Genomic DNA, 22776 nt, shown 5'->3' on the forward strand with positions numbered 1-22776 from the left:
CAGTATCATTCACTGGGGAGAGGGGAAACAGGGAACTTAGTTGAGCAAAGGTCAGAGACAAAAACATTACAGGTGGAAGGAATAGTGTGTGCCAAGGCCCTGGGGCAGGAGACACTGATGCTTTCAGGGAACTGCAAGTCATTCCTGTGGGGGCATGAGAGGGGACACGGTGAGGACCATTTAAACCCCAGCAAGGAATCTGAGTTCTGTCCCCAGGGCTAATTTGTGTTATTTTAAGGTAAAATTCCCTTAACATACAATTCACCATTCTTGCCATTTTAAAGTATACAGTTAAGTGGCTTTTTACACATTCTTGATGTCACATAATCATAACCTCTACCTAGTTCTGAGATGTTTTTGTCACCCCAAAGGAGGAGTAGACCCCTTGCCTGTCAGCACTTTGCCCCAGGCCCATTCCCAGCTCCCTCCCCAGCTCCCAATCCACTTCCTGTCCCTTCTGGACATTTCACATCCACAGAACCCCACAGGACATGGCCCTCTGAGTCTGGCCCCTTTCACCTGGTGCACTGTTCTCAAGGCTCATCTGCCCTGTGGCGGGCATCCGTGCTCCATTCCTTTTGACGGCCGAGCAGTAAACATTTCATTTTACGGACAGACGTTTTGTTTATCCACTCATCTGACCGCCCTTCCCCTACCCTGCCAGCAGGCGGTGCTCCTACTGCCTCCTCCGCAGCTCTTCCTCTGGGGAGGTGCAGGGCTCCTTGCTCAGCAGGAAGTCAGCTGCTCCCTCTGCGCGCTGCTCCCTCTGCCCGCTGCTCCCTCTGCCCGCTGCTCCCTCTGCGCGCTGCTCCCTCTGCCCACCTGCTCATGCTCTCTGTCTCTCTCTGTCAAATGAATGGATAAAATCTTTTTTTTTTAATCATACAGGATATTTCAAATTGCAGCTGCCCCAGAAAACCTAGAAATTTTAGCCGTACAGTCTCGGGCCTCAGTTTCTCCGCCTCAGTGTCTGCATCTGGTGACGATGGTGCTGAGGGGATAGCGCCCTCGCATCGCTGTGGTTTGTCCCGCTGAAGTGGACGCGAGAAGCCTGCTCACCTCTGTGCTCCCATGGGACCCGGACGAAGAAGTGGCCGCTGGGGTGACCTTCTCTCCAGGTGTGAGCCTCCTGTCAGTGACCGAGAGCTGCCCCAAGCTCTGGCCCAGGGGAGCCGCAGGTCCTCATGATTTGTGCAGATGATTCAGTCCCCGTTCATCAGCTCCAGGGGAAGATCCTTGGACCTGCCCTGTGACCTGCGACCCGCGGCAGGGAAAGAGCTGGAGAATCAGGACCAGTGCGTCGCCTTCTTTCAGGTCCGAGGAGCTGAAACTGCCGGCACCCGCCGGGGGGGAGGAGGAGGAGCCCTGAGCCCAGGGCCCGCGGCGCCGCGGGGCCGAGAGACCCCGCACGGCAGGGACCCCAGTCCCGGGCCAGGTACCTTTCCGAGGACTCGTGCGCCCACCGCCCTCCTCCTTCCCGAGACGGGCGAGTCTGACCGGAGCCGGGCCCAGGCCGGCTGTGGGAGGGGGACTGCGCGCTCGCGGGGACGGAAAACCGCAAACCTCGGCAGCCCGGAGCCCGCCCCGGCCACACCTGCGAGCGAGGGCGCGGAGCCCGGAGGGTTCCCGGGGTGCGGGGCCCGGGGCGGGCACACGCTTCTTTTCGGGGTGATGGAACCCGAAAGCGGACGGCGGGGACGGTCGCGCCCTCCGGGAACGCACGAACGCCCTGAACTGCGCCCCGCGACCGCGCGAGTTGAACAGCGAGTCCGGCCACGCGTGTCCGGCCCGGCGCAGACACACGCGGACGGCGGGCGAGGGCGGCCCCCACGGCGCGGCGCACGCGCTCCCGGTTCGCCTCCCGCGCTCTGCTTCCGCGGGAGGACGGCGGCGCGGCGGGACCCGCTGCCCTCCGAGGCCTCCGGGCTGCCCAAGAGGCCAGAGGCAGTTTGGTGGAAGCGGAGGAGCCAGTGGGTCCGGCAGAGTCCACTGAAGCCGCAGGGCCGGGCGGAGCGGGAAAGGCCTGCGGACACGCGCGACCTCGGCCGGCAAGGGGCGGAGCGTGTCTGGGGGGTGGGGCGCAGGGGGGTGGGGCGCAGGGGGGTGGGGCGCAGGGGGGTGGGGCGCAGGGGGGGACCGGGCCTGCGGGGCGGGGTCTCGCGGGAGAGACCCCGGGAGGGGCGAAGGAGCCCCCCTGCCCCCGCCCAGTCCGGAACACACCCGGGGAGACCCGGGCTGGCGTTTCCGAGGGAGCAGACAGCACGGGCCAGCGCCCTTGCCAGAAGGGGCCAGTGAGCCGTGAAGAGGGCAGGGAAACCCTCCCAGGGCGAGGCGGGGGGAGGCCGCCCCAGCGGCAAAGGCCTGGCTCGGGAGTGCGGCATCATCCGTGTGAGTCATCCACGAAGCCGGTGTGCTGAAGGCCCACTACGTGCCAGTCGCAGTTGCAGGTGTTGCCTGAGGTCAGTGTGAGCTGCGACACGGGTCAGGCTGTTCCCAACAAGACCACAGGCGCACCTGTGCCAGCCTTCTCGCTCTGTTATTCCTGGTCCTCTCACCGACGACGCTCCAAGGGTCTGGGGCATCGACTTCGGCCCCGCACGACAAGTGAATGGCACTTGAGGAGCACGTGAGGACAGAGAGGACTCTAGAGAGTTCACCAGCCAGGTCAGCCCCACTCCGAGGCATCCTGGCCTCTGGAGGCTGCAAGTGGGGGAGCACCTGTCAGAGCGTGGCCTTGGCAAGGCCCCCCCCCCCCCCCCCACCCCACCCCACCCCACCCCGAGGTGCTTCACAAACGGGAAACTAAGGAATGTGCAGGGGACAGCTGTAGCCTCTGGGGCAGGCCGCCTGCAGCATGGTGCGGGGGTAACAGGCCTCTGTGCCTGGCACAGGCCCTGGTGAATGGCTCCTTGAGGAAGGTGCCTCCGGTCCTGGGTCCTGTGCAGTCTCTTCCTTCCGGGTACTTCCCCCCACCATTAGGAGGAGTAAAACACAAACAAGGACTTTGGTCCTGCTGTCGGCTGATTATCCTGACCAAGTCCAAGCATAAATGCGTGACATGGGCTGAACCCTGGGGCCTGGGGGAGGCCCAAAGAGTTGCAGCTTCTTTTTGAGAGAGGACACTTAGTCCCCAGGATGGACTGCTGGCCAGTGATCAGCCCAGGGCAGCTAAGGGAGTGGCCGTGGACTGTACTTCCAGGCCCCTTTCTGTTCCCAGTTTGTACTCATGGCTTTCTGGGAGGGGGAACAGGCCCCTTTCATCTGGGAGTTCTGCCAACAACCTATTTTTACTGGTTTGACAAAACCCCCTGCCCCCACCCTGTGAGACAGAGAAACCAGGCTGACACATGGCCGTGGGGCATTCCCAGCCTCTCCTGTCTCTAGGCATTGCTACACACCGCTCAGGACTTGATACCTGCCTCCCCAACCCTTTTGGGGCAGGGGCTGCACTCCTGAGACTGACTGCTGGAGAGGGGAGACCTGCCAGGGGAGAGCCCGCCTGCTTTGTGCAGGGGGGAGGGCACTGACTCCCCTGCTTTCTTCCTGGCCACCCCAGGGAGGGTCAGTTTGTGCTGCTGTCTCGCCCACACCTGCCGGGACCCTGTGCACAGAGCAGTGGGTATCCACTAGATGTTCAGAAGTGTGTATTAGCATGATGCCTGGGGCGCCTGGGTGGCTCCGTTGGTTAAGCGACTGCCTTTGGCTCAGGTCATGATCCTGGAGTCCTGAGATCAAGTCCCGTATCGGGCTCCCTGCTCAGCATGGAGCCTGCTTCTCCCGCTGACCTCTCTCCTCCCATGCTTGCTCTCTCTCTCAAATAAATCAATAAAATCTTTAAAATTTTTTTTAAATATTAAAAACAAAACAAAACATGATGCTTGACGGTTCTCCCTTTCCACATGGGTGGGCATAGGCCTCGAGAAGCAATGCCATGATGGTCAGTCCTTCTTGCTTTGGACGCATCTTCCCAGGGGGAAGAATCAGGACTCTGGGTCTTTGAAGCTTGTGGTCATTCTCAACTTTAGCACTCTTGTTTTCTTTCCCAAGGAAGAGCACTCAGGCCCAATACAAACGAGACGAAAAGGTTGATTTGGATTCCAGGAAGATGGGACTGAGACCCTGGTGGCTTCACCTTCTCCTTTCGGGTCCGACAGCAGGCTCCAGGTTTGAGCGCGGAGGACCAGACGACCAGACAGATGTTGGACGTGGGAGGACAGCAGCCTGCCGCGCAGCAGGGAAGGTGACACAGGACTGGAGGGGAGCTGCTCGGTAGACCACGGGCAGCCCAAGAGGCCCCGCATACCTGTGTCCCAGCTTGTGTCCTGCGGGTGCCAGGACCTGGACGGACAGACAAGCTCAGCTCCCTCTTTCCCTCTTGCAAAAATCACTGCCTGGGGGCCCGTCTCGAGTCAGTCGCGGGGAGCCGCCGGGTTCCCGGACACCTGCCAGGACCAACGAAGCCCCCGCGCCAGCACGTGGAGCCTGCATGTGGGAGCGGGCAGGGCGGGGGGTCTCCCGGGCCGGGGCGCAGCGGCGAGGCAGAGACAGAAAGGGGGATGGCCCGGGAGCCCCGGGGTCCAGAGGACACGGGTGCGCACTGGCCCCTCCCCGCCCCGCCCCGCCCAGACCCCGCCCAGACCCCACCCCTCCGCCCGAAGCCATGGCCCCGCCCCTCGGGCAGCGTGGCCCCGCCCCGCCGGGTTGCTAGGGGAAGTGACGTCACAGCGCGATGGCGGCGGCTCCTTCAGGCAGCTGAAGGGGGATTTAGGCCCGGAAGATCCGAGTCCATCCGCGGCGGGGAGAGGGCGAGCGGGGTCGGTGGGGGCCGGAGCAGGGGCGGCGGCGCTCGGACTGTCCCATCCGCCCCGTATTGAGGCGCTGGGAGCAGCGGGGCGGCCGGAAAGCGATGGTGAAAGCGGGGCCGTGAGGGGGGCGGAGCCGGCAGCCCGACCCGCCGTAGCGGCAGCAGCGGCGCCGCCTCCCCGAGCTCAGACCCAGGAAGCGGCCGGGAGGGCAGGAGCGAGCCGGACCCGCCGCCGCCGCCGCCATGGAGCTCAGAGTCGGGAACAGGTACCGGCTGGGCCGGAAGATCGGCAGCGGCTCCTTCGGAGACATCTATCTCGGTGAGGCGCCCCTCCCCCCGGGCCGGGGCCGCCCCCCGCAGGGCGTCCGCCCAGCCCCCGCCCCCTGGGCCCCGGGCCGCGGACCCCGCTGCGAGGACCCCGCCCCGAGGACCCCAATCCGGGGGCCCCGCTCCGAGGACCCGGGGACCGACCCCCTCGGCGCTCGTCCAGCCGCCGCCGCGGACCCCCCCCGGCCTGCGGCTGGACCCGGCCCGCCCCCCGCCCCCCGCCCCGCCCGATCCGGGCGCCCGCAGCCCCCGGGTGTGGGCAGCGCGAACTCCCCGGCCCTGCGGTGGGGCCCGGCCCGAGCCCCCGGGGGCGGCTGCCCAGACGCGCGCCCGGGGCCGCCGGGGAGTGGCCCTGAGCCTCGGCCCGCGCCCCCGGCCGCCCGCTGTCCGCGCCGGGGTGTCCCCGCAGGCAGACAAAGGCCACCGGGCGGGTGTGCGGCCCCTGCGTCCTGTGCACGTGGGGGTGGGCACGGGGACAGGCCAGGGCGCTCCCCGGGTCTAGGCCGCGGGCCGCCGGAGCGCAGGACCGAGCGCGGGGTCGGCGGGGCGGGCCGTCCCGTCCCGGAGTGCGTGTTGCGCACGGGGCAGGAGCGGGTGGGGTTTCGCCTTGTCCTGCTGGCGAAGTTGGACGCGGGGGCACGAGCGGAGCGCTGGGCCGGCGAGGCTGTCCCCCTGCGCCGGGGGCTCCGGGGGCTCCGGGTCGCCGGGGGCTCCGGGTCGCCGGGGGCGGAGGCGCGGGGAGAGCCGCGGGGCCGCGAACCTGCCGGGCCCCGCCCCAGCCGCCCTGCTGCCCCCGGGCGCGCTGGGGGCCGTGTCCGAGGCGCGTCCGTGGAGTCCGTCGCGGTTTCGGCGCCTTCGTTCCCACGCGGCGAGCCGGCGGGTCGCGCTGCCCCGGGCTCGGCCCCCAGCGCGCCGCCGAGCCGTTTCTCCCCGGTCGTCCCGGCTGCGGCCCCGCGGCACCGGCGTCGGGGAGGCGGGCGGAGCGTGAACGGTTCGCGTTCGTTCCGGAGCGGTGGGTTGTGGCTGAAGTTTCTGCTCTTGCGAGGCAGAGACCAGCGGGAGAGGGCGCAGCAGCGGGGCGCGGGGCGCGGGGCCGGACCCCGCACCTGGGATCCTGACCTGGCCGGAGGCAGAGGCTTCACGACGGAGCCCCCGGGGCGCCTCGGCTGGAGTTTTAACCCAGGGGGCAGGAGCCGCTCTGAGAGTGCGTCCGCCGGCCACCGGCCACCCGTACTTGGGAGTCGAGGCGGCTGAGCTCAGGCTTTCTGGCCGCGGCGACCGCCGGCCGCACCTCGCAGCTCCCCGTCCACGATCGGGCTGAGCTGCCCCAGAGGGGTCTGTCCTGTCCCCAGGACCTCTCGTGCCCTGGCTCCCAGCAGCCCCGCGGCCCATCCCTCGAGGCGCACCCAAGACACAGCTGACGTTTCCTGGCGGCGGCTCTTGGCCCACACGGTGGTCCGTTCAGGCTAAGCGAGGGCCCACGGAGGAAGGGCCCACGGAGGAAAGGCGATCTTGTTCTGTGAAGGAGATGTGGCCGGAAAGCTCCCAGCTCCTGTGGTTAAGGGTCCGAGAGGCTGCTCCGGAGACCATGGGGAGGAGGGGGGTCCGCACCAGGTTTTCCTGTGTCAGTAAAGGCGTAAGTTCAGGAATTGGGTCCTCATGTGTCCCATGCTCTGGTGCCAGCACGACTTAAGTCGCTTCCCCTGTCATTGACGACTGACCAGAGCCAGCTCGACTCCTGGACGGGTTCACCACATTGTGGTCCTGGCGTGCGGAGTCTTGGATTTCCGCCTGGGACTTCCTGTGCCTTCACAGGTTGGAAACCGCGAGGAGGCCCGTCTTTCAACTTGCTGAGGGCCGTGTGGACCGAGAGGGCCAGGGCTGCCCTGCCTTCCCAGCGGCCCGCGGCACCGACACGGTCAGGCAGCCCTGTGCCCTGCCAGTCCTTCTAGTCCTTCCCACAGCTGCCCTTTTAAAGGGGACAGTACGTTGGGACTCTTCCTCCAATGCCTGGACTTCAGAAAGTTCATGTTCTGGACTTGGGCCACTGTGGACCCCAGAATGTGTGGTCCTGACCCTCAGTCCACCTCCAAGCCTACCAGATCCCAGAGGCTCTCGGGAAGGACGGGCTGGGCAGGCTTCGGGGCCCGTGTGTCCTGTACAGCACACACCTAGGCGGAACGTTGCCGGGACTCGGTGTGGCCAGTGGGCGTAAGGCAAAGCTTTCCCAGCCCTGCGCCTCCCTCAGCCTTAGCTTGCGTGCGCTTCGGTCCCTCGCTGCCGGAGGCGATGTTTCGTGAGGCGCTGGACGCCAGGAGCCCTTTCCCTTGGGGTCCGTGTACCTCTTGTGCGCCTCCATGTTCTCCACGTGGACCGCGTGCTCTGAGCGGTAGAGCGGACGGAGGGAGTGTGCAGGGGCCGTGCTGCAGGAGGCGCAGCCTCTGTTCTGCTCAGCCCGCGGCCCTGTCCTGTCCACGTCTGTCTGCTGGAGGCTGGCAGAAGGGTCCTCGGGGCCCTCCCGTCCCCTGCCACTGTCACTCGTGATGGGCGGGATGGCGGTTTCTTCCGGCCCGTGCCCTGTCAGACCCCGTCACTCCATTTACCAGGGCGCGGCCCTCGTGTTCCCTGTGTGGACCGCGCGGTCTGATGTCCTAGCGCACGTAAACACCTTTAGAGACCTTCAGTACTCGGTTTTCATGTTTTTCCTCTCACGGACTTTCCCTCAGGAGCAGCGCGGCACAAGGAGTCCGGCACGCAGTAGGGATCCGAGGTGGCGGCTGCCGGGCCGCGGGGAGACACCAGTTGCCTCAACTGGCTGACGCTTTCCTAGGGTCGTGGCTTAAGCTCGGAGAGGCTCTGATGAGAGGCCGTGCGCCTGCCTCGGTTGCCTTGTCAGCGTGGCCCTGGGAGGGTGACCCGCCTGGCGACCCAGAGGCCGCGCCCTCTGGCTTCGCTAAGACCGCTAAGACCGTCCTCGGCAGCGGGTGCGGGTGGTCCCGGACGGCGTCAGGCCTGGGGTTGGGTGCGCGTAGTTCACCGTCTGACTTGGCTCACCTGGAGAGACGTGATTCTGTTTTCTTAGGACGACCGCTAACCCGCTCCTACGTAGAGACTAGTACCTTCGCCTGGAGAGAGGAACTCGTACCCGACGGGGTGGGCTTCCTTGCGGAGCTACCTCGGAGTTGAGGTTGTTCGGGACATAAAAGTGGTCGCTGTAGACAGACACTGTGGATTGACTTCTGACTCGGAAACCGAGTGCCCGGTGCGGTCTTTCCGATTCTTGTTCTCTGTCTACAAGTGCTCGTAAGAGTCCGTTACGCTGAAGAACCAGGTTTTGTAATTTCCCGTTCTTCCTGGACCGTTATTTTTGTAGAAGATGATGAACTGAACTGGCTGCGGTGTCACTGCTGTCAGAGCCCCTCGCTGCTCTCTCGCTGCCCGGCATCGGTCCCCGCCGTGGGCCGGGGGTGGTTCGAGCTCCAGACTGGGGGCAGCGCTCCTGGTGAAGTGTGAGGCGTGAGGCCAGCCCCAGGAAGCAGGGCAGGGCTGCAGGGCCGTATGGACGCGTGGGCCTCGGTTTTGCCTGTGATGTTTGCTTCTCAAGGAGTGCCCAGGAACTAAAGCTGGGCTTCTTGGTCCGTCTGCCCACTGGGCAGACATCCTCCAAAGAAACGCCCGCAGTGTCTGCTGTGCTCACCTTTTATCTGCAGAGCCCAAGCCGGCTCTCTTTGGATCATGTGACCTGGCAACTCTGACAGTTACGATCCTAGGGGGAGGCCGGCCCTGTTGCTGCTGTGATCTGGGGGAGGCCGGCTGTATTGCATTTGCAGTCGTGCAGGGAGCCTGGCACCGTGATAGGAGAATGGACTTCAGATTGTTCTCCACAGTTGCCCGTGGTCATTTGTTTCCAAGACCGTCAAGTCGGTATTGCTGGATTGATGGCAAGATGTTTGCGTTATCCGGCACAATGGGGTAGGGCTAGAATGTTCTCTGCCTTTTTGAAGGCATTGGTCTGGTAGGTAGTTTGTGTGGGTCCAGGCTGTCCTGTCATCGAAGACCTGCTTTGTGGCAGGGGTGACAGTGCTGACGTAGTTGGCGGAGCAAGACTGCTCTCGCTGAAGGCCCCGCTGCTTCTGCTTTGGGGAACAGAGTTGCTGATGTAACCAGAAAGCTGAGTCATCCGTTTCAACCCGTGTCTCCTGGGCTGGCGGGTTCAGCTCGGAGTCCAGGTCCTCACAGGAACTCCCAGTGCATCTTGCATTTGCACAGCACATTGAGGATGAAGTCATTTCTCTTGTAATTGGATAGATCATCGCAAGTGCGGGCAGGAAGAACACAGTATATTACCTGTCTTTCGGAGTGCCCACAGGAGTCTGTGTGGAACGGTCAGCACAGTTCTTAAATCTAGGGTGGTCACTTGCCGCCCTCAGATGGCGGTCCTCCCACGGTTCTGGAGTCAGGCCCAGCAGAAGCCCTGCACTTCTCGCGGCCGTCTGAGCGGTCCGGAGGAGACTTTGGGGGTTCTTGGGCGTTGAGTGGCCACAGGAACAGCCGCGCTCCCACAGGCTGGTCGTGGCTTTAGTGCTGGCCGGTCGTACTCGTCCTTTGCCTGGGAATCTCCGAGTGCCGTGTACCTGTGAGCCCACCTCTCTGTGCCCGTCTCATGAAATGGGCTGCGCTTCTCCCCCTGAACCTGTGGACAGAGAAACCGGGCAGCTGAGGTGGCTTTCTCCAACACTAGGATCTCGTTGAGTAGGAAACGTCCTGGGTCTGTTGAGCTGCTGGAACCAGTACAGATAAATGTACTGCTGGGAAGGATGAAAGTGGTTTATTCATCAGACCCCCTTATCCACCGGGGACACATTCCATGACCCCCAGGGGATGCCTGAAACCGCAGACGGGACCAAACACTACGCGTCCACCTCTGTTCCCAGACGTACTGACCCATGGTCATGTTCCTGAATGATGTGCAGTGAGGGGTTCCCAGCAGCGGCTAATGATAAAACAGCAGTTGCAGCGTGCCCTGTACCGGAAGGTCTGTGACCGGGTCTCAGAGTAACCTTACTGCGTTTTACTCCCCTTTGTGGTGACGCCCTGAGATGGTGACATGTGGACCTGACGAGAGGGGGGAGGGGAGGGGAGGGGTGCGGGCCTGCGAGCTGGGGCGAGGCTGCTGCGGAGCTGACGTGGGGCCGGAGCACGACCATCTGTTCACAGACCACAGCTGGCTGCAGATAAGAGGGACAGCAGTACTGGAAGGAACTTAGGGGAAGCTCGGTGTGTACTATGCAGGACGCTGCCCTGTTGTCTCCAGCTGCAGCTTCTTGAGGAGGGGTTCACAGGCACAGCTTCGGGGCACACGAGAGGTCAGGAGCATTTGTATGTGAAGTCTGGGGCAGGGTGTTGTCACATCAGCAATTCCTCAATTGGAGTAAAACAGAGATAGAACATTTTTAGATAGTAACTCTGACTTTGCCTTCAAACCCGTGGGCTGGTTATTGGGAGGTATTAGCAGATATTTTGCCAGTTTTAGTATAAAACTAGCAAAAGGTATATGATAGGCCTGTGTCGACGGATCTCATTTGGGCTCTGAGAAAGGATCTATCCTTCTGGTCCAGTGTCAGTAATAAACACGAAGTCCTGTTCTTCGGTTAGGGAGAGGTTTGCAGGAGTCTCCTTATGGGAACCAGTTCTGCTCGAGAAGCACCCTGACTGTTCCAGGATGCGCGTGGCTCAGCACCCGGGGCGGGTGGACTGAAGCCAGGGGGGTGTTTCATAAAAAGAAAGGCCCAAACCCACCCACACAGGCCTGTCCAGGCAGCATGGAGAAACGAGGAACATACAGTCACCCTGGAACTCCCCCACTGCTTGGCCCTGGGTGGGTGAACACGGGGTCTGACCGGTAGGTGGACTGGAAGGATCAGGGCAAAAAAGAGGGGAATCCTTGCCGAGAGGAGGACACTGTCCTGTCTCTGCGTCCCCAGTCACGTGACCGGAGTGGGGACCTGTGGAAGTGGGTGAGGGAGTACGGAGTAAGACTTTTCTCTGCATCTCGAAGGCTTCCAGCTTAGAGAGTCAAAGTAGTAGTGATTCTCCACGGGGTTTGTCGACCACCGACAGCGTCGCACAGTGGAGAGCAGAGTGTGCCGGGTGCGTAGTGGGTTGTAGCGTGGCATTAGGTGGTCGCCACCAGGTTATTAACGTGTGCTGTTTTCTTTCTTTGCCAAGGTACGGACATTGCTGCCGGAGAAGAAGTTGCCATCAAGCTTGAATGCGTCAAAACCAAACACCCTCAGCTCCACATCGAGAGCAAAATCTACAAAATGATGCAGGGAGGAGGTACGCCCTTTACCTGTTCGCAAGAAAACCCGGGGTGTATTTGATGAGGGAGAATGCGTCATGAGGTGCAGCCTCTGGGTTATTTGGGAAAGGGAGGGAAACATCCCTGCACTTGACTCAGTCACGCGGCTTCCTTCAGATCAGGAGGCCTCCCGAGGGCCTCGTTCAACAGAAAACATGATTTTCTGCTTTTCCCTAGCCCCACATTAGCTAGTTTTGTTTTTAAACTCAGGGTTCATGTGAATTTTGACTTTTAGGCACGCTCCTGACTGCCGGGTGTGCCCCGTCAGTCACATGCTTTGCTCGCAGCGTTCTGGAAAACCTCTCAGACCTACGGGGGTTCTGATGTTTGGGAGCACTCATCCTGACTCTGAGTCTTTTATTAGAGTTCCCTGGACTTCCAAGTAGTCTGGCTAATGGAGCAAGTGGGGATTTTGCTGGAGGTCTCAGAGTCCCAAGACACTGCAGCGTTAGGAAGGACATGTCCATGCTTCACCCCAAGGAGCCGCCCTTGGGATCAAGGCTCCGTGCCGGAAGAACGGCTGCCCTCCTCCTGTTCGGAGACCCTTCGTGGTAGAAGCGGCAGAAGCCTCTGTGGTGCGTCCGTAGTTTGGGGTGCTCTCGGCGCTTTGCCAAGTGAAAATTTGTCTTCAGAGTCTGAATTTGCTTTTTTCAGGTGAGAAGGAAGCATTGGTGATTCCCCTCTGCCATCTTTTCTCCACAAAAATGGTTTAATCTGTGCTGCTGCGAGCAACCAACATTACTTGCTTCACGCAGTGACAAATGTCCTTTAGTAACAGATACAAAGCAGAGCAACACGGATAGTCCTGCAGGACCCATCACAGAGGGCATCTGGGGCGTCCTGTCCCAGCTTTCTTGGGACCAGGGGCGGCTTTGGGCTCTGAAAACACCTGTGGGCCCCAGGGCGTGGTCCACAGAGGGCTTGGCCAGTGCGTCTGCCCTCTGGGGACACTCAGCAGAGGGCTTCTCAGGCATCAGGAACAGTCTGCCCAGCTTGTCAGGTGGTGACTCCGGGTGTGGCCTTCATGGTTGGACAGGGCCTGATGGCCGGGGGTTGAGGAAAGCGTCCACCTTGAAAGCCTGTTGAGTGTTAACAGGCCGCGTTTCTGTTGAAAATCTGTAAGTCAGAGAGCCAGAGAGTGGAAGGGAAGAAAACTGTCCCCGATGCCCCAAATAGGAATTGAAGTGGCTGACACTGAGCAGAGAAGAACTTACTCCCTTCGGGGCGGGTCTTCGCCGTCCCGGACCACAGCTGGGTGCCGCGGGGCGGAGGGCGCAGGTGGCGGCATCGTGTCTCACTTTAAATCCTTGCTGTAAGATTTGTGTCCCTCCTCTAGGGTCCTCGAAACCTAGGCTCTTCTCCTGCCCGGCCATCTGCCGCGTGCAGGTTGAGTTCTGCTTCTGTTTCAGACATGTACTTGGTGGACATTATCAAGGTGCTTTAAAAAAAAAAAAGTAAAGATCTCAATTTTTGAAAGAGATGATGTCCATAAACGCAGCGTCCAAGATTCTGGTAGTGTTGCGTGAGCTCCTGACCACTGTGAAGCTGGGGCTGCGGACGGTGCAGGGTTCACGTGCTGTCCGTCCCCCTCTCCATCACACACAGACCGCTTGGCCGTGGGAAAGGGACGGCCAGGGCCTCTGATTGTGGCTCCTCAATGCTTTTAATGCTGCGTTCTGGGCTTCCTTACACGTGGTACCCTAGGAGGAAGCTGGAAGCTGAGAGGCTGCCGCACGCTCTCTAGCTTGCCACGCAGGGCCTTCTAGACAATGGTGGTGTTGCTGAGCGTGGCCGGAGAGAGCAGCGCTCAGGCGGGCCGGCCACTGCGGGAGGAGTCAGCCTCGCCTACAGACCCTGGCACGGCTGCTGCCACTACAGTCCTCCGCAGTGGGTGTCCGCCAGCCTCGTGTCCTGAGTGAGAACACGCACAGACTGATGCAGAACTTCCCAGAGGACAGAGATGTGAACCTGAGCATCGTGGCACTCAGGCCACCGTTGCACAGCGGCTCTGCTCCTGGGGAGGCGTGCCACTGCCCTCCGGTGGTCAGGAGCGCACCCCAGATGCTTCCACCTGCCACGAGTGTGCCGGCAGGATGGAACACGTGGAGTAGCAGGGATGGGTCTTGCTTAGTTGTGCTGGGGAGTGACTTGGGTAGACATCAGGTTCTTCTCAAAATGCGGTGGACTGCCAGACATTAACTGCTCTCTCCCATCCTCGCGTCCCCACAGTGGCTTTGACCAGCCCTTTTTTGGTGACCCCTCAGTAAAGAACATGAGCTTCTGGTCAAGGCTCAGGACAGGTGTGGCGTGTGCGAGGGGTGAGTGGGCTGCGCGTAAGGAGTCCGGGCTGGCAGTGAGGGCGGGCCGGCACCTGTCGGTGCGGTAGAAGCTGGCGGCGACCCCAAGTTCACGCCTCTCGTCCTATGTCCTGGTCAGTTCCCGTGCTGTATTTGGACAGTCACTATCTTTTTGTTAAGAAACATTTCATGGTAGCCAAGAACGTATGTCATCTGTGGGGACCCAGACTAAATTGAGTGCCTGCTGCTCCCGTCTGCTTGAGAGGCAGTAGGGGACCCCCCCCAAATGCCCTCATGTCAGTCCCAGTGCGCTCTGGGAGAGAAGCCATGGTCCAGAGTTTGCCCCCGACATCCCTGTCTAGTTTGTTCTAAGTTGTTTCTCTGTCACCCATAAGAGATTTGTTTTTAAAAATCATTGGCTTTGTCAGAAGGTGCGGCGGTTTACGGTTTCAGGATTGAATTGCCAAAAACTGAAAATCTGTATTTGCATGAATGTTGAATATTGAAACTTCTCGTAAGTAAAAATGAAAAGCACTTTTGCCTGGTTTCTCACTAGTTTTTCAGTCCCACGCGTAGGTTTTGGCATTGCCGCACTCCATCAGGCGTTGGGAGCGACGCATAGTTCCGTCCGCATGGCACGCGGGTGGGGGCAGCGCGCACCGCGGGTCGGCGTTGTCTCGCCTCGTGGGCCTTGTCCCTGCACGGGCCCCGCGGCGGCGTGCACTCTCCGATTTCTGATCTTGCCGTCCCCAGAGGAACAGTCTGGACAGACGGCGGGAACATGCCTGTGGGTAGCCTAGCCGATTGCTTGCTGGGGCCTCACCCCTCGATTCTCCGGACAGTCCACTCGGAACAAAGTAGGCTACACAGAGAGCTTAGCGTCTTCTGGCCGGAGAACTCTCACCGCAGGGCTCTCTGCTTTGACCACATTTTGTCTGCTCCCTGGTGCTGGGGTGGTGAAGCATGCTGGTGTCGACCACTAGAGAAAGTAGGGGTCACCATCGGAGCACCCATCAGTGTCAGCAGACATCGTGAGTCCTTGATGCACATCTGGCTGACGTACGCCACCCCGCATCCGTGCGTATGGTCTCCACGTAGCACACGGCTCTCCTCGACCCTGCGCGCTCCCAGGCGTTGAGTAACCTCACGTCTCCGTGAGCAGTACTTCTCTCCTGCTCTGGCATCTTGCTCTTGGGGACAGTGCCTCGATGGCATCCAGACACCTTTTCTGGCGCACCGCCTGAGAGTGGAATTGTGTTTCATGGAGCAGACGAGTGCTTGGCCTGCAGGATGCCCTCGAGCGCTGCACGTGCCTCCGGGGCCGTTCGGTCCCAGCTGCTTGGCATCTAGGCTTCTGTTGGAGCCGCTGCCTCGTGGCCTCGTCATCACCATCCCTCTGTAGTGTGGTGTGGGGTGCCCTGGCTTGCACACAAGACAAGGGTATGAAAAATTAAGGGTGTCTTTTTCTTCACTGTGTTTTCTGAAGGGAACGGAAAGGGTCGGTGCGTGTGTTACACAGTGTTAGCAGATCTAGCTATCACGTCCGGATTGTCCAGGGACAGGGTCACTGAACCTGGGGCTCAGCCTCCTGGAGCTTGGGAGAGGGCAGATAGGCACATCCCTCCTCTCCCTCCTTCCCCAGAAATTCAAGATTCCACACACAGCTTTGGTTTCCTGCGTTAAACATGGAGTTCCGTTCATGCACATCCCACTGAAGTCTTGTGGCCCCTTGACTTTGTCCTGTACCTTCCCAGGTGCTCCTGAGCGGCTTGGAGGCCGCTCTTGGTCTGCCAGCCGCCGCCCCCCACGCCTCCCGGCCTAGCACATCTTCCCAGGATTAGAGACAAGTGAGGTGGGTTTGGTCCATCTAAACACAGCAGTTTGCTTGGCCTGAATCGTGTCAAAGAACAGCCTTGACTTGGGGCGTTGGGAACAAGGCACGGAGTATTGCCGGCTTCTTCGGAGTTTTACACAAACCATTTAAGAATTGTGGAGACCACCCCCAGAGATTAATGTAAGGGTGTTTGAGCTTTTGGGGGGAATTGGTATAGAGGAAGGACTAGGGTAGGAGGCAAGTTTTCAGGACAGAAGATCTGGCCCCAAATAGGAACTAGGTGAAGGGGGCACCAAGAAAGGATGGCTTACGATGGTCCCTCCCCGCCCCGTGCATGCACGCACTTCAAGAAGGGGTCCCTCAAGGCTGCGTTTCAGATCCTCTGCCTGGTACAAAGCCTCTGTCAGCCTCTGGCTGTTTTTCGCTCAGTAGGAAAACAAGTTGGTAAATGATAAAACCCCAGAGGAACATGGAGGGAGTCGAGCTCGTGTTTATACAAGCCAGGCTGCCTGTTGCTCACCCAGCCGGCAGCTTGTGAGTGCTGTGGGTCCAGCAGACGCTGTGATCCAAGGGGGCAGCTCGAAACCAGGATGAGGCATGGCTGTTCCAGTGCCTTCCATTGCACTCACCACCATGGCACTAACCACTGCTGCGGCGGGGCAGGATACCGGCCCGGACACCGTGGTCTCTGCAAGCCAAGGCAAGAAGACCCAGCGTGGTTCAAGGTTAAGGGTTAGGGTCTTTGGTTCATATGGTATCCAGGGGCTCTCAGGCTCTCTTACGACTTGTCATGACCAGCTTGAATATTTTCAGACACACGCAGGAACCCTATGGCGCTGGTAGGTGCTGCGGTGTAGGTGCTGGTCTGAGCCAGTGAGGGATCTGGTAGGTGAAGGAAGCCCATGTCCCGAGATTGGAGGTCCAGAGTAGGAGTCCTTCATCCCCGATCTAGACCAGCCTCCCCCAGCTGTGGCTTCCGCTCAGCACCTTCTGCTGGCACCTGTACTCCAGGTTTCCTGTTCAGACGAATTCTGAGTCTCCGAGGAGGGAGCGGTCAAGTCCTGGGATGCCCTCGTAAAAGTGGGGTGTTGCTGTGCACTCCAAATAGTAGTTCTGCACGCTGGGGAGATGGCAGAGCGTCTTCTGCTACACAGCCCTGCGGCTACTGCCTGCCCCTTCCCCAAAATGTCTCCTCGTCCCGAGAGCCCAGTGCACAAAGAGGGCATCATGCAGAGGTACACGGGAACATACAGCAGAACGCTTGCGTCTAGAGCAGAGTTCAAATGCACAAGATCTGCCATCTGTGCGTGGCCAGGGCACAGTTCTTTGGGACAGTGATAAGTAACAGCGATGCCTGTGACCGCCGCGGCCGCAGCAGCCTTCTGCCCCTCACCTCCGGCCAGCCCGAGGAAGCCGGCCCGGCCCCTGAGAGGGTCGTCCTCACGGTACCGTGCAGTGGCCCCTGGGTGCATCCAGCAGGTTCTCCGTCCCTCCCCGAGTCGCGGGCATTCAAACAAAGATGCTCTAAACGTTTGTGTGGGTATTCGCGTGGACACTTACTTTTGTCGTGGGTGAGTGTCTAGGAGTGGAACGGCGGAATCAGAAGTGGGTGAATGTTTTTCCTTTTTGAGAAACAGTCAACTGCTTTCCAGGTGGCTGTCCCTTACACCCTGGCCAGCAGTTAACGGCTGTGATGGTTGGTGTCTTTCCAGCAGTTGATCCGTGTCGTCTGTGAGGGACGCGACTGCGGAGAGCTGCTCGCAGTGCTGCTCCGCTGGCTCTCGGCGGCTGCAGAGCCTGCTGGTGGCTGGTCTCTCGCCGCGCCTCCTCTCTCCTTCCCGTTGGCCTGGTGAGAGGGTTACCAGAAATCTTCTCAAGGAACATGCTTTGGTTTCTATAATTTTTCTGTCTTCTTTGTGTCTTGTTTCATTGATTACTGCTGTGATCATTTGTGTTTCATCTGTTGGGGTTTAATTTCCTGTTTTCTGAGATCATCGATCTGCCTTCTCTAATACCGGCGTCTTGTTGCTATAAATTTCCCCCAGGTGCTCCTGGAGCACGTCTCATAAACCCTGACATGTTGTGATTTCATTTTCATTTAGTTCAGAAAGCTTTCTTTTCCCCTCCCAAGGGCTCCCTGGTCCGTGGGTTCTTTTGAAGTGGGCTGTGCAGCTTCTCTGTATTTGGGGGCTTCCCAGGGAGCTCCCTGTCATTTCCGATCGAATCTCATCGTCATCTGAGGGCACAGGCCTGTTCTGTCCGCTGCGGGCCCTGTCTGCTGACAACCCGCGGTGCCGCGGCCTGGGGGGTGCTGTGGGTACCGAGGGCGCTGTCGGCCGGTGCGCGTGTCCGTCCCCTTGCAGTTCCGCGGCGCATGTCCTGAGGCTGCGCTGGGGGGCCGCGTGGAGCTGCGTTTCCGGACATGCTGGTGCTTTGTCCTGGTCACACGCACGTCCCTGGAAACGCTCTCCGCAGCCTACGCGTCCCATGCGGACCCAGCTCTCAGGTCCCCTTCCGTCTAAAGTTGGTGTCCCGCGCTGTCCTTCTGACGACCTGCCTGTGCGGAAAAGGCGCGCGTTTCTCGCTCCTCTGCGAGAACACGCCTCATGTGGTGCCTGATGTGGTTCCTGACCCGCCGGGGTTTACTTGACCATCTTGCTGACCATCTTGCTGCTGGTTTTGTCTCCCTCCTCCCTTGCCTTCTCCCCCCCCCCCAAAGATTTATTTATGTATTTGACAGACAGAGATCACAAGTAGGCAGAGAGGCAGGCAGAGAGAAAGGAGGAAGCAGGCTCCCTGCTGAGCAGAGAGCCCGATGTGAGGCTCGATCCCAGGACCCTGAGATCATGACCTGAGCCGAAGGCAGCGGCTCAACCCACTGAGCCACCCAGGTGCCCCTTGCCTTCTTTTTGATGAATCATTTTATCTACTTTTTTTTTTCCCAAGATTTTATTTATTTGTCAGAGAGAGAAGGTGAGCACAGACGGGGAGCAGCAGGCAGAGGCAGAGGGAGACGCAGACTCCCTGCAAAGCAGGGAGCCTGACTTGGGGCTCAAGCCCAGGACCCCGGGGTCATGACCTGAGCCGAAGGGAGTCTCCGATTGAGCCATGCAGGCGCCCCTTTATTTACTTTCTTAATGGTTTTTCTTATGATTTGCTCCTCTGCTGGCTCGCCAGCACCTCTTTCGTACCTCAGGGACTGAGTTAGGGTTTATTGCGTCATCTTGAACAAACCGTGCCGTGTCCTTGCTGCGCTCTGCGCTTGGTGTGGAGCAGACTGGCCTGTGGGCGCATGTGGCTTCCCCACTGCGGGCCCCTGTGACGCTGTCCTGCAGCACAGACGTTTGCGTGTTCCAAATGTGCATTGCATTGTTCTTTTTGTTTAAACAGTCATAGCTTTTAAAGGGATTGAAGTAATGTGAAAAGCTCTTACGAGTGAACTTAGTTGTTACTTCCAGTGCTTTCCGTCCCTTTGTGTGGGCCCACACTTCCGGCTGGCATCGCTTGCCCTCTGCCTGAAGGGTGGCCTTTCCCCTACGTAGCAGTGCAGGTCTGCTGCTGAAGGATTCTTCCAGTTTTTTTGTATCTGAAAATCGCATTTGTCTTGGCTTTTGGAGGTTGGTGTCCTCAGTGCTTGAAAGACGCCGTCTCCCGTGCTCTTTGCGCCTCCCTTCTGCCGAGATGTCTGCAGCGATCCTGATGTTTGCCCTCTGTGTGTGATACCGATCCCCCTGGCTGCTTTCGAGATGCTCTCCGCGTCCCTCATTGTGAGCGATGCGATCCGCAGGCCACGAACGTGGGTGTGAAGGTCTTTATGGCTCTTGCGTGCGGCCTGCGGGTGTGTTGTCTTCATCCGGCTGCTTCCAGCCGTCTCTGTCCCTCCATCTTTCCTGGGGGCTTTGGTGGCATAGATACTAGGTGGCTTGAAGCTGGCTCCTGTTGCTTTTCCAGTAGTTTCTCTTGCTTCGCCTTCGAGTCACACATCTTTTCTTCTGCACCATCTAATCTCAGATACTGTAGTTCTTCCCTCTAAAAGTTGGACTTGAGTCTTTTATAAATCTCCCATGCCATGCCCTCATGTAGCTTTTTAGACCCACAATATAAATAGAACTAAGCTACCCAGGTGCCCCTGTCCATTTACTTTTAGAGAGAGAGGGCACACGGAGCGGAGAGGAACCGAGGGAGAAAGAGAGACTCTCAAGCAGGCTCCCCACCGAGTGCAGAGCCAGACACAGGCCAGACTCGGGGCTCGATCCCACGACCCTGAGATCATGACCTGAGCTGAAGTCAGACACTTTAATGATGAGCCACCCACTTGCCCCTGTAGTAACTGTTACTGTCCCTCTCTGCCCATTCTCACATCTGAACCCATTTCAGGGGATCGACTATTCCTCAGTATAGATGTTTTCTGCTCCGCATCCCTGGAGGTCTCTGGATGCCGGACGGCACGAGTTGTCCTTGCTTGCGTGCTTGTGTTCTACTCTGTTGCTCGGGTTCTTTGTCTGCTTAGTTACGGGGTGAAGTCAAGTTACTTTATTCTGTTGAGTGTTGGCATTTCTGCCGATAGTCGAGGGAGGAAGGGGCAGTCTTAGGCCCACGTGGCTTGTGTCCTGTCCTTCAGCTCTGAGTGTTTTCGCTGCCTCCGTTTAATGTCTCAGAAACCACTTTTCCACATGTTCTGTGTTTCCAGCCTTCTGGTCTTGGCTGATGTGCGCGGGAATTGGGCTCCTGTCACTCCATCTTGTTTGATACAGAGTAGCTTTTAAACTCTTTAAAGATAATAATAGTATCTGCTTTTGACTCAGGGTTTCTTATACCAAAAACATTACTCATAATGGAAAAGAATGATATGTTTGTCTTTGTTAAAATTTCTCATCAAAAGGCTCCAAAAGAAAAAAAAAATGGCCTCACATGAAATCAACAATGGTTTAGTACCCAGAATTTTTAAAGAATGGCTATTTCCCTGATAGGAAAATTGGCAAAAGACAAGGGTAGACATTTCAGAGAGGAACAGCGTGTGGCCAGTAAATATACGGATGAAAGATCCCAGTTGAGTTAGTGAGGTGCTGGCTCCCTTCCTCGGCTGACGACAAGCAGTCGGGTGGTCTCGCACCGGCTCGCTGCTGCTGGGCCTGTGGGGTGGGCCGACCGTCTGGGAGACAAGGTGACATTACCTCATAGCCACACAGCTTATGCTCTGTGTTTATCGGCTTGTGCCCGGGAGACTGGATGTGAACAAGAATTTCGTGTGTAAGAATTTCCACCGTGGACATAGTAAGGGGACACTTAGTAGCACCGTTTGTGATAGAAGCAAACCCAGACAGTCCAGATGAAAGAACAGATCAGTTGTGACCTTTTCTCCAAAGGGAATACTATACAGCATGCATACTTTTAAAAAAAGATTTAATAAAAAAATAATAAAATTCTGGTGTCTGGGTGACTCAGTCGGTGAGGCGTCTGCCTTCAGCTCAGGTCATGATCCCAGGGTCCTGGGATCGAGCCCCGCGTTGGGCTCTGCTCAGTGGGGAGCTTCCTTCTCCCACTTCGTCTGCCTGCTGCTCCCCTGCTTGTGGTCTCTCTCTCTGACAGAGAAAATCTTTAAGTGAGTAAATGGCGGGAAAAGACAAACCTGAGTACTGTGTGTGGGTGCTCTGCCCTCGGGAAGTAGAACGTGACCAGCCCCCCATCTCCAGAGTGTGGGCTCCACGGCGTGACGTCCTTCTTGAGAGAACAGTACACACACTGGGGAGAAGGAACACACCCCAGCCTGGGGTCAAGGCCCCGTCCTCGGTGACGGGTCCCACTGAGAACAGAGACCCCTGACGTGAGGCGAGGAGAAGGCCCTTCAGCTCTGCGGTCTTCCTCCCCAAACCCGTCGCCCGTCCTCACACGATCCCGACGGAGGGATGGCCCCAGAACCCACCCCCACCCCCCGCCAAGAATTGCCGGGCCCCCCAAAACCAGGGACGTGAGAGACGGCTCGGCCCCGAGGAGCCTGGGAGACAGGACGACCGGGGCGGAGAGAGGGTGTGACAGGAAAACCAGGGAGTCCTGAGCAGAGTGGACTCCGGCTACCGACCGCGAGCCAGGCTCGCTCCTGCTTTGGGACGTGCAGCTCGCTCCTTGCCTGTAGGAAGCTTTCTTGGTGTCTGTTCACCCCCCGCCTGGGACGCTCTCCCATTCTCTCCCAGTGTCGCTTCCAGCCACTGCCCGCCTGGCTCTCGTGTCCCTTGTGCCCCTGTATGCGAGCACGGGCGTGTCGGGTTTCTCTTGCAGTGGGCATCCCCACCATCCGGTGGTGCGGGGCGGAGGGGGACTACAACGTCATGGTGATGGAGCTGTTGGGGCCAAGCCTGGAGGATCTGTTCAACTTCTGCTCGAGGAAATTCAGCCTCAAAACTGTCCTGCTGCTTGCTGACCAGATGGTAAGAATCGTGTCTCTGAGGTGACAGGGAGCCTGGGCCTTCAGGTCCTGGCTTGGCGTGAGTCAGCAGTCTGAGGGCACGCTCCGGTGCTGTTCTCCTCCTGTGCCTCTTAGTGCCCAGGGAGGGGGGCGGGTGCAGTCACCTTTGCCGCAGCATTGTGACTGGGGGCTGGGTTTGGAGACGTGCAGGTGGCTCCCAGGGGGTCCTTGTAGGAAGGACTGCTGGTGCAGACCCTCGTCAGGGAGGGGTGGTCCCGTCAGGCTGCTGTCGGTTGACCCCCACCGCAGGGGCCAACGAGGGGAACTGCCCCGGCCATGCAGGGGTGTGGAAGATGGTCTGTTGAGCAGCCTTCCCTGGCTGTGGAGTTGCTCTGCTCTGACCAAGGGCCGCGGGACGTGCAGCTGAGGGCACAGCCGTGTCTCTGCCAAGCAGGGGCCTTTCCCGAGGCTACTGCTGGAATTCAACCTCTGGTCACTACTTCCTGCCTGCAGATCAGTCGCATTGAGTACATTCACTCAAAGAACTTCATCCACCGAGACGTGAAGCCAGATAACTTTCTCATGGGGCTGGGGAAGAAAGGCAACCTCGTGTACATCATTGACTTCGGGCTGGCCAAGAAGTATCGGGACGCACGGACCCACCAGCACATCCCGTACCGTGAGAACAAGAACCTCACCGGGACGGCGCGGTACGCCTCCATCAACACGCACCTTGGAATCGGTGAGTCC

At 59.3% G+C, this 22776-nt stretch overlaps 1 protein-coding gene across 3 annotated transcripts in view; it reads left to right on the plus strand.

Annotated features, from left to right (window-relative positions):
* Positions 1–4707: 4707 nt before the first annotated feature.
* Positions 4708–22776, plus strand: part of CSNK1D (casein kinase 1 delta) — a 31739-nt gene continuing 13670 nt past the window's right edge. Inside the window, exons 1-4 of one of the 3 annotated variants that reach the window (XM_045085640.1) lie at positions 4708–5123; positions 11360–11470; positions 21900–22048; positions 22540–22768. In XM_045085640.1, the coding sequence (XP_044941575.1) occupies positions 5048–5123; positions 11360–11470; positions 21900–22048; positions 22540–22768 (565 nt within the window). In that variant the 5' untranslated portion in view covers positions 4708–5047. The remainder of the gene's footprint in view (positions 5124–11359; positions 11471–21899; positions 22049–22539; positions 22769–22776) is intronic. The other 2 variants (XM_045085641.1, XM_045085643.1) reach the window with 2 other exon arrangements.

This window comes from Mustela putorius, unplaced genomic scaffold (genome assembly GCF_011764305.1).
Source record: "Mustela putorius furo isolate JIRA1106 unplaced genomic scaffold, ASM1176430v1.1 tig00000873_pilon_pilon_pilon, whole genome shotgun sequence".
Lineage (NCBI taxonomy): Eukaryota > Metazoa > Chordata > Mammalia > Carnivora > Mustelidae > Mustela > Mustela putorius.